General features: G+C 55.7%; 1 protein-coding gene across 1 annotated transcript; it reads right to left on the bottom strand.

Annotated features, from left to right (window-relative positions):
- Window positions 1-234: 234 nt before the first annotated feature.
- Window positions 235-13055, bottom strand: TMEM214 (transmembrane protein 214). The gene is made up of 17 exons (XM_034061072.1): window positions 12879-13055; window positions 12331-12536; window positions 10415-10565; window positions 9498-9632; window positions 8124-8206; window positions 7324-7429; window positions 6249-6330; window positions 4851-4952; window positions 4600-4741; window positions 4192-4283; window positions 4033-4081; window positions 3485-3598; window positions 3043-3160; window positions 2522-2618; window positions 2145-2313; window positions 972-1123; window positions 235-736 (listed from the first exon to the last, which is right to left on the bottom strand). Exons 1-17 carry the CDS (start codon window positions 13018-13020, stop codon window positions 610-612), a joined length of 2067 nt encoding a protein of 688 aa, XP_033916963.1. The 5' UTR covers window positions 13021-13055; the 3' UTR covers window positions 235-609.
- Window positions 13056-13468: the final 413 nt, after the last annotated feature.

Below are 13468 nucleotides of genomic sequence, written 5' to 3'. Positions count from 1 at the left end.
TGTATAAATACAAATATACATACACATCCATACAAACACGTGTACATAAAACACACACACACACGCACTGCTGCACTGTACCTGCCAGAGGCCGGTACTGAACTCAACACCAGCAACCCACCGAACCACTGTCCTGCTGCGCCAGCACCCCAACTAGGTCCCAGGACCAGGGAAGGGGTGGCCCCAGAGAGGAGTAAACTGGGCATGGAGTAATTAAAATGAAAAGACAAAAACTAGAAATCAGTCCAGTTCATTGACCTGTGGATAGTGTGTGTGATGGGGTCCATACCCCATCCTTTGGTGCAGGTAAAGTACAGGGGTGTGTGGGCCGCTTGCCCTGTTAAGACCTGGAGAAAGGAATAGGAAAAACACCAGAGATAATTCACAGAGCGTGGAAAACCTCCTCGGGTGGTTCCTCACCCCAGGAAAAAAAACAACCCCAACACCTTGCTCGTAAGCCCTGATTTGAGTCCAAAGTCCCCATGTGCATTGTCCTCGGCCTCTCCATCCCACAGCCAACCAAGCTGCACTGGAGATACTCCTGGGTGCATGTTCTCCTTGGTGACAAAGAGACAACACGACCCTATCCCTGCTCCTCCAGGTATTGGATCAGTGTCCAGAAATCATAGCCAAGGCCCAGTTTTTGATGGCTACAGTTGTGTTTTGCAGATAAATCCAAGAAGAATAGGTAAAGCTCATCAGGTGTTCCCTCACGCAGTCCCACGTCACTTCTCCACTGGAAAAGCAAGGAGAACAAGTTACAGGCAGCAGTGGTGACCCAGCCCCAGCATCACAAGCACAGGATGGGTGCAGGAGCCCCTCAACATAGTGCCACATCCCAGACTCTTCAACAGATCCAGATGAGGGGCCACCTCCCACCTGGACCTAGATAGACTCTGCTGCCATAGCAGGGACCATACTGGTCACACCACGGTGTGTCCCAGGGGGAGAAGAGGGGCAGGGATGCTCACTTGCAAGAGTCGACACAGGACTTCCAGCCCCGCTCCAGCGCTGCAGCCACACACTCCAGCAGCGGCAGCAGGCAGCTCCGCACCAGGAAGAGCAGCAGCTCTCTGACACACTCAGCGAAGTGCAGCAGGGACTCTGGGAGCCGGGACTGGAGCTGCGGGAGCAGAGAGATCAGTGTGGGTTCAACACCGATCAGGAGGTGCTGAACTGAGCTATCCCCTGACCTGTTGGGCACTGTATCTCTTCTTTGTGGGCTGCGGCTACCTGTGCTCTGTGGGTGCCAAAGTGACTCCCCTTCCAACAAACTGCTGATTTTCAGGGAGCTGGTGAGTTACCTTTGAGACCTCCTTTGCAGGGCAGCAATGCTCAGGTCATCTTCACCCCACAGCCACCCCACCAGTGGGCTCACAGCTGATGGACAGCAGTGCTGACAAAGGTGTTGCTATAATGGTTCCCCTTCCTCACTGAGAGTGGTGGGTGTCTCAACAGCCATGGAACAGGCTGATGTAGGTGACAAACAGCACTGCCCTCACAGCCTGGGTTCTGAGGTGGTGTGTGGCACCACAAAGGGGTCACAGTGGAGGGAACTATAGAAATGCTTCAAAAGGAACAATGTGAAGGAAAATGGGGTTGGCAATGGGATGTGATGCCTGCAGCAATGCTAGGGAAGTCACAGACTGCACCTCTTGAGTGTGCAGACTGAGGGGTGTGAGCTGTGCTCTGCTTGCTGTGTGGGTTGAGAGCTCTGGATTTGTAGCAACATAATATGTCTTTTTGCAAGGGTCTGTACAGATAAGCAAAGTGGTAACAGCTTTAAAGTGACAGAGGGGAGATTTAGATGAGGTATTATGAAGTTCTTCCCTGTGATGTTGGCGAGGCCCTGGCATAGGTTGCCCAGAGAAGTTGCAGCTGCACCATCCCTGGCAGTGTTCAAGGCCAGGCTGGATGGGGCTTGAAGCAATCTGGTCTAGTGGAGGGTGTCCCTGCCTGTGGCAGGGAGGTCGGAAATGGATAAGCTTTAAAGTCCCTTCGAACCCAAATCATTTTATGGTTCCTCATTTGGGCCTCTCCCCCCACCTCCTGTCCCCTGCACAGGCTCTTCAGCCTCACCAGCCCCCGCAGCCTGCAGCCACACGGGCATTCATCATCCCTTCCAGCTGCTGTGACATCCTTACCCACTCCACAATGCAGGGCAGGCTGTGGTGGACCCAGGAGAGCACAGAGGAGCTCTGCTCATATGTGTACTGTGCCACCTCACAGCTCTTCATCCAGAGCAGCTCCAGTTGCGGCTGCAGGAGAGCAGCTGCCTGGGAGCCATAGACAGGCAGGGTCCGCTCCAGACACCTGTGAGACAATAGCGAGCACTGGATCATGGCAGCGCCGGTGCCTCCAGCACCACCGGCAGAGCCACAGGGCCACACAGGTGCCAGGAGCTGCTGCCACAGGCCAAGGGAAAAGGAGAGCTCGAGAGCTGGGTGGAAGCAATTCACACAGGGACCACTCTGTGCTGTGTCAACAGCCTCACACCCACCAGACACACACACTCACTGACCTGTAACCCTCGAGGCAGCAGTAGGAGACCTTCTGCCAGGCTTGCTGCAAGGCTGGCAGGATACCAGAGGAACGGAGCAGGCGAGCAGAAGAGGAGGCTGGAGGAGACAGGAGATTTTCCCTCAGCAACCCTTCAGCCTGGAGTGTCATGCTGTCTATCCCAAGGCCTCTCTCTGAGGACACACAACTTCAGCTACTCTGCACAAGGTCTCAAGATGCTCCAAGATGGGATGAAGAGGGGCAGAAACTCCCAATTGGAGAGAAAACCTGGCTCAGACCAGCCCTGGGAGAAACCCTCCTGAGAGGGGACAAGCAGGGAGATCTACTTCTACAGCCTGACGAGAATGTCTGTATCAACACAGCCCACCCCATTCAAAGAGCAATGGAGCCACGTGGCTCAAGGGCAGCCAACGGCACAGACGTGGGATGATGATCAGGCTGTGGAGAGGCTTCACTCAAGAGAATGTTCAAGTTTTGTTCCCCAGGAACACTCCTCCACATGGAGCAGAGCCACAGCCTTACCCTGGAAGGAGCTGTGCGTCTGGACATCGTGCAGGAGGAAGCCAGCTGCGAAGACCAAGAGGATGAGCAGCAGCCGCGACCAGGGGAAGCCCCGGCCCTTCATCTTGTGCAGCAGCTCCTGGACAGGGGGAGGATGAGACCCCATCACCACGTAGCTCCCAAGGCCAGGGAGGCTCTTGTGCAGCCACACTTCCCTCCAGCAGCACTGCTATGCTCGCCACTGCTCTCACCACCCACTCTCGGCTTCCCAGTGGAAACCAGTGTCATCTGCTGAGCAGCTGGGAGGATGGACCAGTGCCAGCACCATCTGTCCCTGCTGAATCCTGTGCAAGCATCGCTGCGGGGGCCCTGGCCTGGCGTGTGCAGCAGGAGGAAGGGCCAACCACAACCCCAGCACAGAGCCAAAATCTGTCCTCTGGCTGACACCCGTCCCATCCCTCACCTTGCAGGCAGCATCACAAGCAGCCACGTCCTGGTCACTGCTGGCCCCTCTCGCCGCCAGCTCCGCGTTCGTTACTTTGAACGAGCGAACTGTCTCCTCCAGTGACTGTCGCACCTTGGGGAGAGCAAGAGCTGCGTCATGGCCCCACTCACACTGAGCTGGCGGCACCTCAGGGGCTGCAGCTGTGCTGCTCCTCTAGGAGATGCTAAACTGCAGCCAGTGTGACCTCCCTGCTCCTCAGAGCACCCTAACAGTGAGGCCTAACAGGGCTCTATCCAGAACATCTGAACCCAGACAGCAAGTGGAGGGAAAGGGACAATAAACACCCTCCTGTGGATGGCACATGACCTCGTTCCTGGAGCCAGTGCTGGCTCTCAAACTGGTGGCCACAGGCTCCCACACCAGCCAACCCGCTGAGCTGCTAGAGCAGTCCTGGGTGGGCACACACAGGTTCCATGGGGACACTGCTGGTGCAGGGACCTCCTGCAGCAGCACAGACATGTTCTCTCCCCACCCCAAGCAACTCCTCTGACACAGCTCAATCCTACCTTTTGGCTGCTGCTGTCCCAGGACTCCAGCAGATGGTTCAGAAGCAAACTACGAGGGGAAAGAGAACTAAGGGCTCAGTCAGGAGCATTTAGAAGCAATTTCATATGCTCCTGAATGCCAGTAGGTTGCTGCTGGCCCTGCTCAGAGCATGAACGGACCTGGACTGGGAGAGGTGTTTGGTGTATAGCTGTCTCCAGACGCTGAAGCTCAGGGGGTCCAGGCTCAGACACTGGTTCATGGAGGTCAGGAGCTGGGAAGAGTACAGTAGATTTCTCCACCTGATCCAGGACACACATAACTTGGTCCTGTGCTGCAGGCTGTACACCAGCACAGTGGACTGCCCCAAACCCTGCTGACTCACTGCTCTCATCCCAGCCAGCTTCTGGGGCAGTGAACCACTCATGGGTCTGACATTCCCAGCCCCTGGCTGCAAGCAGCAGGAACCCTGGACTGCCATCACCCTCCTTGCCTCATACCTGGCTTTGCAGGCCCTGCCCAAGCCTCCCTTCCCATGTGTAACATGCAGAGACCAGAGGTCCTATGGTGCACCCCCCCTCAGGGCTCACCTCTTTTTTCATGCCAGGAGGGCAGCTCGGTGTAGCTCGAGAGAGGAAGGAGGGGAAGTAGGTGTGCAGCACCGTCTCTGGCTTCGCACCAAATGCCAACACTTTCAAGCGAGGGTAGAGCCGCTGCAGCTGCTCCTGCAGGCTGATGGGAAAGGGCACCGGGGCTGTGGAGACCAGGGTCTTCACCCCATGGCACAGCCTCGCAGGCAGCACAGCCTGTGCTGGAGTGCACTGAGGGGAAACCAGCGTACCTGGGCGGCAGTGAGTTGTTGGGCATGAAGGCAAAGTCCAGGAGGGGGAAGAAATCCTTGGGTCCGACCATACCAAAGCCTTTGGTCAGATTTGGGTGTATCCTATGCAGTAGAAACAAACCCCATGAGCTGTGACATATATGTCAGGGGAGAATACAGCCTGGGAGGGAAGCACTGCCCTCGCCAAACCCTAGTGGTTCTCTGCAGCAGGACACCTGGGTGGGTTCAGGCCACCACTGTCATCTGCCTTTGCTGCCACTCAGGGACATCCTGCCCAGTCAGTGCTGGGTGCCAGGCCCAGGGCTTCATGTGGCCTTTCCCTGAGAGGCTGCAGGCGAGGGAGGTCTGTCAAGCTGGCAACTGGAACTGCCCGCTAATGAAATACAGGCAAAGAAGAGAAACCAGATTACAAAAAAAACTAATTAAATAAAGGTTCATAATGATTGGGATGAGCTGTGAAGTCTGGCTCGATGCATCTCCATGAAGTCCTCCAGCAAAACCAAACACAACATTCTTGGTACAATGAAGCAGAAGAAAAAAAAAAACCAAAACCTTAAATAAAACCTCTTGAGCCATTTGGAAGGGCACGGGATAACCTCTCCATGCTCTGGCCTGGTCCCATTTCCTCATCAGCTATCTGCACTGTGTGGCACTGGACTTACTTCCACCATGGGTGCCAGAGTCACCGGCTGCCCTCACCTGCACAAGGGCCAGCAAAGCCAACTATCCTGATCCTCCACCAAGCATCACCTCCCTTTTCCTCACAGGGAAAAATCATGGCTGCCTGCAGTGGTGGATGCTGCTGGCACCTCTCACTGCAGCAGGGAGCCTCAACGAGGTCATGCTCTGCAGGAGCTGGTAGCAATAGGGCACAGACACCACCTGCACTCAGAGTGGGAGCTCCTGAGGGCAAGTACTGAGGCGTGCAGGCACAAGAGAAGCCTGTTCCTGGTACAGGTGCCCTGAGCTAGAGCCACAAGGCAGCCCAGCCACTTGTCTGCCTCATGGGGTGACCCGAGCCACCAGGGAAGAGCTCTGCTCCCCCTCCACCACCTTGTTTTAGGAAAAACACCAGCAGCAGCAGAGAGGAGACCTATGCACTGGCATTTCCTTAGAGCTTCTGCAGAACCAGCAGCCACCAAGGCACTCAACACCACAGGAGTCACCACGAAGACTACTTGAATGCCAGCACACTGGGCAGCCACCAGGAACAACTGACCTGCATGGCCAGCCCACCCCAGCACACATACCCATTCAGTCGCACTCTCCCACATGCACACTCAGGTTTCTTCCACCATCACGATGCAGACACAGTCACACTGCATCCAGCAGCCCAGGTGTGTGTTTGTTTCTCCTAACAGAGACACCCCCTGATACTGAAAGCAATGTGTAACTCACATTAGCAGATGGTCCAGATAAGATACAGCATACGGGGAGAGAGACTTGATCCCCAGCACCGGGAGCATGACACCAAGCCACACTGTGGGAGAGAGACAGTGGTCAGACTGGGGCACAGGAGGACTCCTGCCATGCCCCTAGTGACACCGAATGCTTCCCTGGTCCACAAGCAGCAACCAAAATGCAGAGGAACACTCAGATGTTCAAACACAGCAGCTGAGTTTGAACCCAGGACAAACCACCCCTACATGTCCCCACTCAAAACACCCGCAAACAACTAGACAGACAGATGATCCCCTGGGAAGGGCTCCAAGGCAGCTGCACTATTTCGCCCACTCTGCTGACAGAGGAATGGCACAGCAGCACACTCCCTGCCTTGCCAGGCTCCTCCTGGAATCCAACATTTTCCCTGTCCTAGTAGGCAAGGATGCTCTCCAGAGACAAGGTAGAGTTTCTGTCCATAAGGTCGGTTTCTGTCATCCCAGAGAGGCTACCAAGGCTTGGCACGAGATCTGAGCTCGCCCTTCTGTAACCAATGTGCTCTTTGCAACATCTCCAGCCTTCCCAAAAATAATTAACCACTTCACACAGATCTTCACCATGCTCAACACCAAGTGTTTAGGACTCTATAAATGCTCTTCACCACCCCTGTGCGGTGATGACCAGCCTGTAACATGTGGCTAAGGACCAAAGCCACGCACAGGGTGTAACAAGCAGTCAGTACTACCAAGTAGTGTCACACATGACATGCCACTCATCAAAACCTAAACCAGGCCCTGCAGTGTGGGGGACACCACTGCTCGTGGACTTGGTGATATAATGCTGTGATAAAAAGGTCTTTTCCAACCTAAATGATTCCATGATTCTGCTCCCAAATAAGCATCTGGCTGTGCCTGCATCAGGAGACAGCTGCAGTGGCTGCAGGTCCCTCTCCAGCACTTCAGTGTTTTGAAGCAGACACGAGCAGTCACACCAGTGGGAGCAGAGACATGTTGGCAGTATAGGGGCTGCCCTGGTTTTCACCCTGCTCCCCAAGATAGGGAGCCCTTGGGGGGATGAGTGCAAGGGCTCACACCTTTCAGTCCCTCGTGGAGATCTGTGAATCCAGCCTGTCCCAGCGCCCAGAGCACAGTGAGGCATTTCGCTGGCTTGTTCTGGTGGGACCGCAACACCTCCAGGTACTAGGGCGAAGACAAGACACATGAGTAGAAAGAGCCTCACCCCGTCCCCATACAATGCCACTGTGAACAAGCCTGCAGCCACATTGCTGGTCAGGCTCTCAGTGCCACAGGACCAGGGCAGCTGCAATGGGCCCTGGGCTGTGCAGCCTGGTGAAGAGCAGCCCTTGGGGTGGGACAGGGCAGAGCCCCCAGCCCCCCAGGAGGGACCCTCATGTGAGGCCAGGAGCTGTGCCAGAGACCCAAACCCCAGCTCTGAGGGAGCTGAGCTGCCAGCACCATGCAGTGCTGGGCAGCAGCTCAGCCACAGCTGCAGCCATCACCCACTCAGCTGTTCACTTCAAAGGAGCAGGAGCTCAGAGACCCTCACTCCTCTTCCACAGCTGCCCACCTGTGTCCTGCTTCTCTGAGAGTGGCAGAGCAGAGCACCAGCTTTGGATGGGGTTTTTAAAGAAGACACAGCAGGACACTGGTGCTTACAGCAGCTCTGGCACACGAGAAGGAGGGGAGACACTGGAGATACTGTGCTAATATCACTGCATGTGGGATTTGAGCAGAGGGAGGAAAGGGCTTTGTATATGAGACAACCATTACAGTTCCCAGAGGAATTCCTATTAATGGGAATGGATGCCCATCATCTGGCTGCTCCAGGGGATCCTGGGGCAGGAGGAGCAGCACGACTAGGCATCCAGCTCACCTTGCCCAGGTTGGTCGTTGCGATCTTGGGCCTGTCCAGAAGCACAGCCTGGATGCAGATCCTGTACCCGTGCAAAGACTCCCCTGAAACAGAGCATATGACAGCCCTTCTTAACCACAGCACTTCAAGTGCCTCCCTCCCACTGTGATGCTCCCTGAACATGATGGGGGACACACTCTTGCACAGACCTGCCCGGCTCCATGGCTAATCAACTCCAGACCTTACCACAGTGCCATGGGTCATGCTCCCCACTCAGCCTCTGCTGAGGATCCCCCCTAGGGCTCCAGCCTGCAGGGGAAGGACAGACCCCACTGATGCTTGGAAACTGATCAGTAGCTTCCTAAACCTGCCATGGTCCAGCTCTGACCTCCAAAGCAGCAACAGCAGCAGGCACAGTAACCAGCTCCATCACAGCCCCAAGTCTGGCCCCTTTTGAGGCCTCATTTACCCCTTGTTCATGCTCAAGAGAGGAGGGCTCAGGAACCTCCCTGGTTCTCAGGTGCTGTGGGGCTGATGCAAGAGCAGCAGCAGAAGCCAGTGCAGCCACAGCACCCCTCAATCCTTCCCCTTGCAGCCTGACCCTGTGACAGCTCTGCTGACAGCCAAGCACCTGCCTGAATTACACACAGGTGCAACTGTCATTTTGATCACCTGGGTTCTGAGATGGAAACAAACCTGTTGGAGTGGCTGGTGGCCTCATGCACAGAGCCAGGGCCTGGGGACAGGCAATACCTGGGTGCTAAGGCTACTGACAGGCAGCAGCGTGGTGGGGATGTACTGAAATGGGTGTTAGGGTTTCTGTCTGACACTGCAGGACATTGCTGTCATTCAGGAACCTGCTTTTGACTGCCAGCACTGCTGGGCATCTGCATGCTCTGTGCTCAGAGGGCAGGATCAGCAGCCTGTTCCCACACAGCAGCTTGGATGGGACCTGTCACTTTACAGGAGACACTCTCAACTGCAGAACAGTGACACACCAGCTTGTGTGACCACAAGCCTATAAAAGCCTTGTTTTAAAAGCTGCAGCAACACATGCCACAATGTGAAAGCCCTCAGAAAGGCACCTTAGACCACACACCCTTCAGTCTGCAATTCAACCCACAACAGCACCATGCCAGGCTCTTATCTCATCCCCTGCTCCAGCTCAAAACTCCATGGCTTCAGCACCACTGAACACCACAGCACCAAGCAGGATGAGCAGGAACCACCCCTCACTGGATACAAGATGCACAGGAGGATATTACAATAGCTGCTATAATAGGCAGCAAGAAGCAGTGGAATTCCTGAGCTCGTGAAACCCCAGCACCAGATGGCCCCACTAGCAGAACACAACAGGTGTGTCAGCACTTGAGACCTGCACCAACTACCTCTTACCTGGGGTTTTGTCCAGCTCCTGCAGCATGGTGTAAACACAGTGGTCAAAGAAGAGCTCCAGCACACTGGATGACCGTGCCAGCAGGGATCTAATGATGTTCCTGAGCTCCTTGCTCACGAGGCAGTAAGGGTAGTCTGGAGCCAACACAAGAGAGTAGGAAGAGTTTAGCAAGAGACATTTCATGAGACTTTTAGCTACAGCTGCCAAAGCTGGCCCAGAGTGTGAGGAGGTCACAGAGAAGCTCCTCATCTTCCTACACAGTCAGCAAGTGATTTCTTCCTCAGTTATTCTACATTAGATAAATTCCCATTCAGCACTTGTCAGGACACCCCTGAAATACTGTGTTTAGTTTTCATCCCCACTCTACAACAGAGATGTGGACAGCCTGGAGAGAGTTCAGAAGAGGGCCACAAAGATGATCCAAGGACTTATCAGCTGTGTGGGGAAAGGCTGAGAGAGCTGTGCTTGTTCAGCCTGAAGAAAGGTCTGGGGAAGCTTTAGAGCAGCTTCCAGTGTCTAAAGGTGCTGACAAGAAAGCTGTAAAGAGACTTTTGACAAGGGCCTGTACAACAGGACAAGGGGGAATGGCTTTAAACTGACAGAGGGGAGACTGAGATGAGATCTTAGGAAGTTGTTCCCTGTGAGGGTGCTGAGGCCCTGGCACAGGGTGCCCAGAAAAGCTGTGGCTGCCCCATCCCTGGCAGTGTTCAAGGCCAGGTTGGATGGGGCTTGGAGCAACCTGGTCTAGTGGAAGGTGTCCTTGTCCATGGCAGGGGGTTGGAACTGGATGAGCTCTAAGGTTCCTTCTAAGCCAAACCATCCTGTGATATCACAGAATCATCTGTTGAGTAAAGGACACAGTTTCGTGTCTTTCCTACACGCAAATCCCTGCAGTGGGGCAGGTTCATGCACTGACCATGGGGGTGCTGGCTGAGCATGGGGTCACTCCGGGGTGCCTGAAGCTTGTAGTTGAGGTAGCTGGCCAGGTCCTTCACCCAGACAGACGGGTTCTCGGGGAACACACTCTGGCTTTTAGCCAGCTCCTTCTGCAGGTCTGCCAAGTCGAGCTGGAAAAGACAGAGAGGCAAATTCAATGCAGGATGCACAGAACTGAGCACAAAGCACAGCGAGAAGAAAGTTAAATTCAGGTCCAAAAGGGCTGCTGGACTTGGAGGAAAACACTGTCCTCATTCATCCCAAGAACACTGCCCTTCCCACAGAGAAACCCCAGCTGTCTGCCCCATGTCCTGGTAATACAAATGGGAGCACTGGGCTGGAAACAGCATTTAATGTGGTACTGTAAACACGTTTTCTTCAGATTAGCAAAGACTGCTAACAGGGAAAAACACAACCTCTGTGGGGAACTGCAGGTACCTGGTGCTGAAAGGGCTGTGGAAAGAGAGTGAAGAGGTCAGGAGGATGGGCACAGCACAGGAATGAGCTGCTTTCCCTCCTTGAAGCAACCCCAGGACATGCTGAGGCTTTCCTGCACTGCACCTTTCTGCCAGCTGTGCTGCCCTGCAGTGAGCATCAGCTGGGAGAAGCCAGCTCCATGCAAACTGCCCAGGAGCACACTGGCACTGTCAGAGGCTGGTCTGCAGCAGGAGGTATCTCGAGGCTGCAGCTCCATGAGGCTCAGCCCCACGTTATTCTGGTGCAGGTGGTTTGTGCCAGCACCGTTGGGTAACTCTGCATCCAGAGTCATGGAGGGAGCAAACAGCCAAAGTCAGACCTACCTGATTAACAACCTGCCATAGACAAGCCACAGGTACAGACAGCAGCTCACAGCCCCTCACCTTCCTTCTACACTGTCCCTCATGGAACACACATATTGCTTACTTCTAAACTCAGGCTAGCTGGAAGCTCGCAGACAGATGCCATGTCCCCGCTTCGGGGAGTTTAGGAGGTAAAGCACGACTCAGACAGATGTCTGAGGTTTCACAGTCCAATGTTTCTGTACACAGGGGATTTCAGCTGTGGCACACTGTTAAATCTGAGCTGGGCTCCTTTTGCTGCGGGTTTATTTCAGCAAGCATTTTGAAAAGAGGAATAAAAAAATCCAGCTGTTGATACACAATAAAAACCTAAATGATGCTGTCAGCAGAGCTCAGCGAGCAACAGTCACACAATAACTGCTGAGCTGTGCAGAGCAGTTGCAGAGCAGCCACACTTTGGCACAGGCCACAGTCCTTGAGGAACATCTGCCACCACACACAGAAATAATAGAAATTCATTCTAAACCTAAACCCTTTCCCTGCTCAGCCACCACAGAACAGGTGGGATGAAGATAAACGAGTTCTACAAATGACTCCAAGAGGCAGACTAAGGAAGTCTCCCCAGGACCTCAGCCGGTCGGACAGGGAGGATGTTTTCTCAGGATTTCTCCCAGACAGCAGACAGGGAGTGGGTGAGAAACCAGAAATTCCTTTCCAGCCACCTCCCATCCTTCTGTCTCCTGCATAAAGCAAAAGCACAACTTCAAGCACGAGACAGAACTCCAGGGCCAGCTTGGTGACTGCCAAAGCACCAAGCACCACCTGCTCTGCTCCCCCAGCAAACATGACCACTGTGGGACGCAGCTGGTGGCAGTGATTCCCTCTGCACGTGTTCAGCAATCCAGGGGTCTCCCACATGGAGAAGCCACGAACCAAAGCAGGCGCCACTCTCCTTGTACCATATTCAACAACACCTCAAGCACCCAGGGTTTTGTTCCCAAAGCAGTAGCTGCCGGAATGCTGGCTGGCCTCAGGCAGGGAAAAATGAAACCCTGAGCTTCAGCTCTGCTAAGATGGGTCAGGTGCCCGGGTGTGCAGCCTGGCCAGGGACACTCACAGCTTTCAGGGCTTCCTCCAGCGAGTGGCATTTGCCTGGTTTGACCACAGTGGCATTCACTGATGGCTTCTTTGCATTCTTCGCTGCATGCTGCTTCCGGTGCTGCTGCTCGGGTGCCACAGCAGGAGGGACCTGCTCCTTGTTCTGCTTCTTCAGCACCCGCTCAAAGCCCAGCTCGAAGATGGTGTCAGTTGTGGCAATGGGTGCTGGAAAAAAAAGAGAAGATGAGAGAAGGCTCCATAGGGAGCACTGACACACAGGGCAAGGGACACAAGGACAGTCCTGAGTCTGACCCCCGAGGGAAGGCATGTCGGGCTCACCCCGGTCCCATAGCCAGCAAGAGGCCCCAGGACTGGGCTGCTCGACACAGCCTCACTGCACAGACACAGGGGAGAAGCACAAGGCTTAGAACCAGCCCCAGCCCATGGCCCGCACAGGACCCGTCAGACGCGGTCGGGAGCCACAAAGCCTGTAACAGGCCCCACACAACCCACCCAAGCTCTTCCCGCACCGGGCCCAAAGCATACCCGCAACCTCGCCGCTCTTACCGGCCAAGGGCAGAGTGCGCCCGGCGTTGGCCTCACCCAGAGCGCGGCGGCTGCCGGGGCCGCCCGCAGGCCGCCGGCCCTTCCGCACCACCTCCCACCGGCCGCCCCCGGCCGCAACCGAGCCCGACCCCGCGGCCGCCATGAGCACCGTGCCGGGAGCAGGCAGACAGCGCCGCCAGGGGGCGGGGCCAGCCCCGGCAGCCCCGCTGATTAGCTGCGGGCGCGCACACGTGCCCCGCGCGGCAGCTGCCACGTCTGCGCCCCGCCCAGTCACGTGACGGGCAAAAGTCCCGCCTCGACAGGGCGGGTCCAACACCCACCCCCCCATCCGGTTGCACCGACCTCCGACGAGCCCCTCCCAACCCGTTCGCGGGCCCACAGCACACAGGGCTCTCCTGGAGTGGGCGTGTCCATGCAAATGAACACCGCGAGGCATCACGGGACTCCCGCGACACAAAACCACCCCCGTGGGCTCGGGCGCACGCGGGCGCTGTGCGGGAGCGCGGCGGCGGCAGGAAGAGGGGTGGGGAGCGCGTTCGGTTGTGCGGGGCTGGTGTGGGTATGGTGGGGTGCGGTGTCCGTGAGGTGTG

The sequence above is a fragment of the Melopsittacus undulatus genome, chromosome 3, assembly GCF_012275295.1.
Source record: "Melopsittacus undulatus isolate bMelUnd1 chromosome 3, bMelUnd1.mat.Z, whole genome shotgun sequence".
Lineage (NCBI taxonomy): Eukaryota > Metazoa > Chordata > Aves > Psittaciformes > Psittaculidae > Melopsittacus > Melopsittacus undulatus.
The sequence above is the reverse complement of the archived record's forward strand: the minus strand, read 5'-3'. Positions and strand labels throughout refer to the sequence as shown.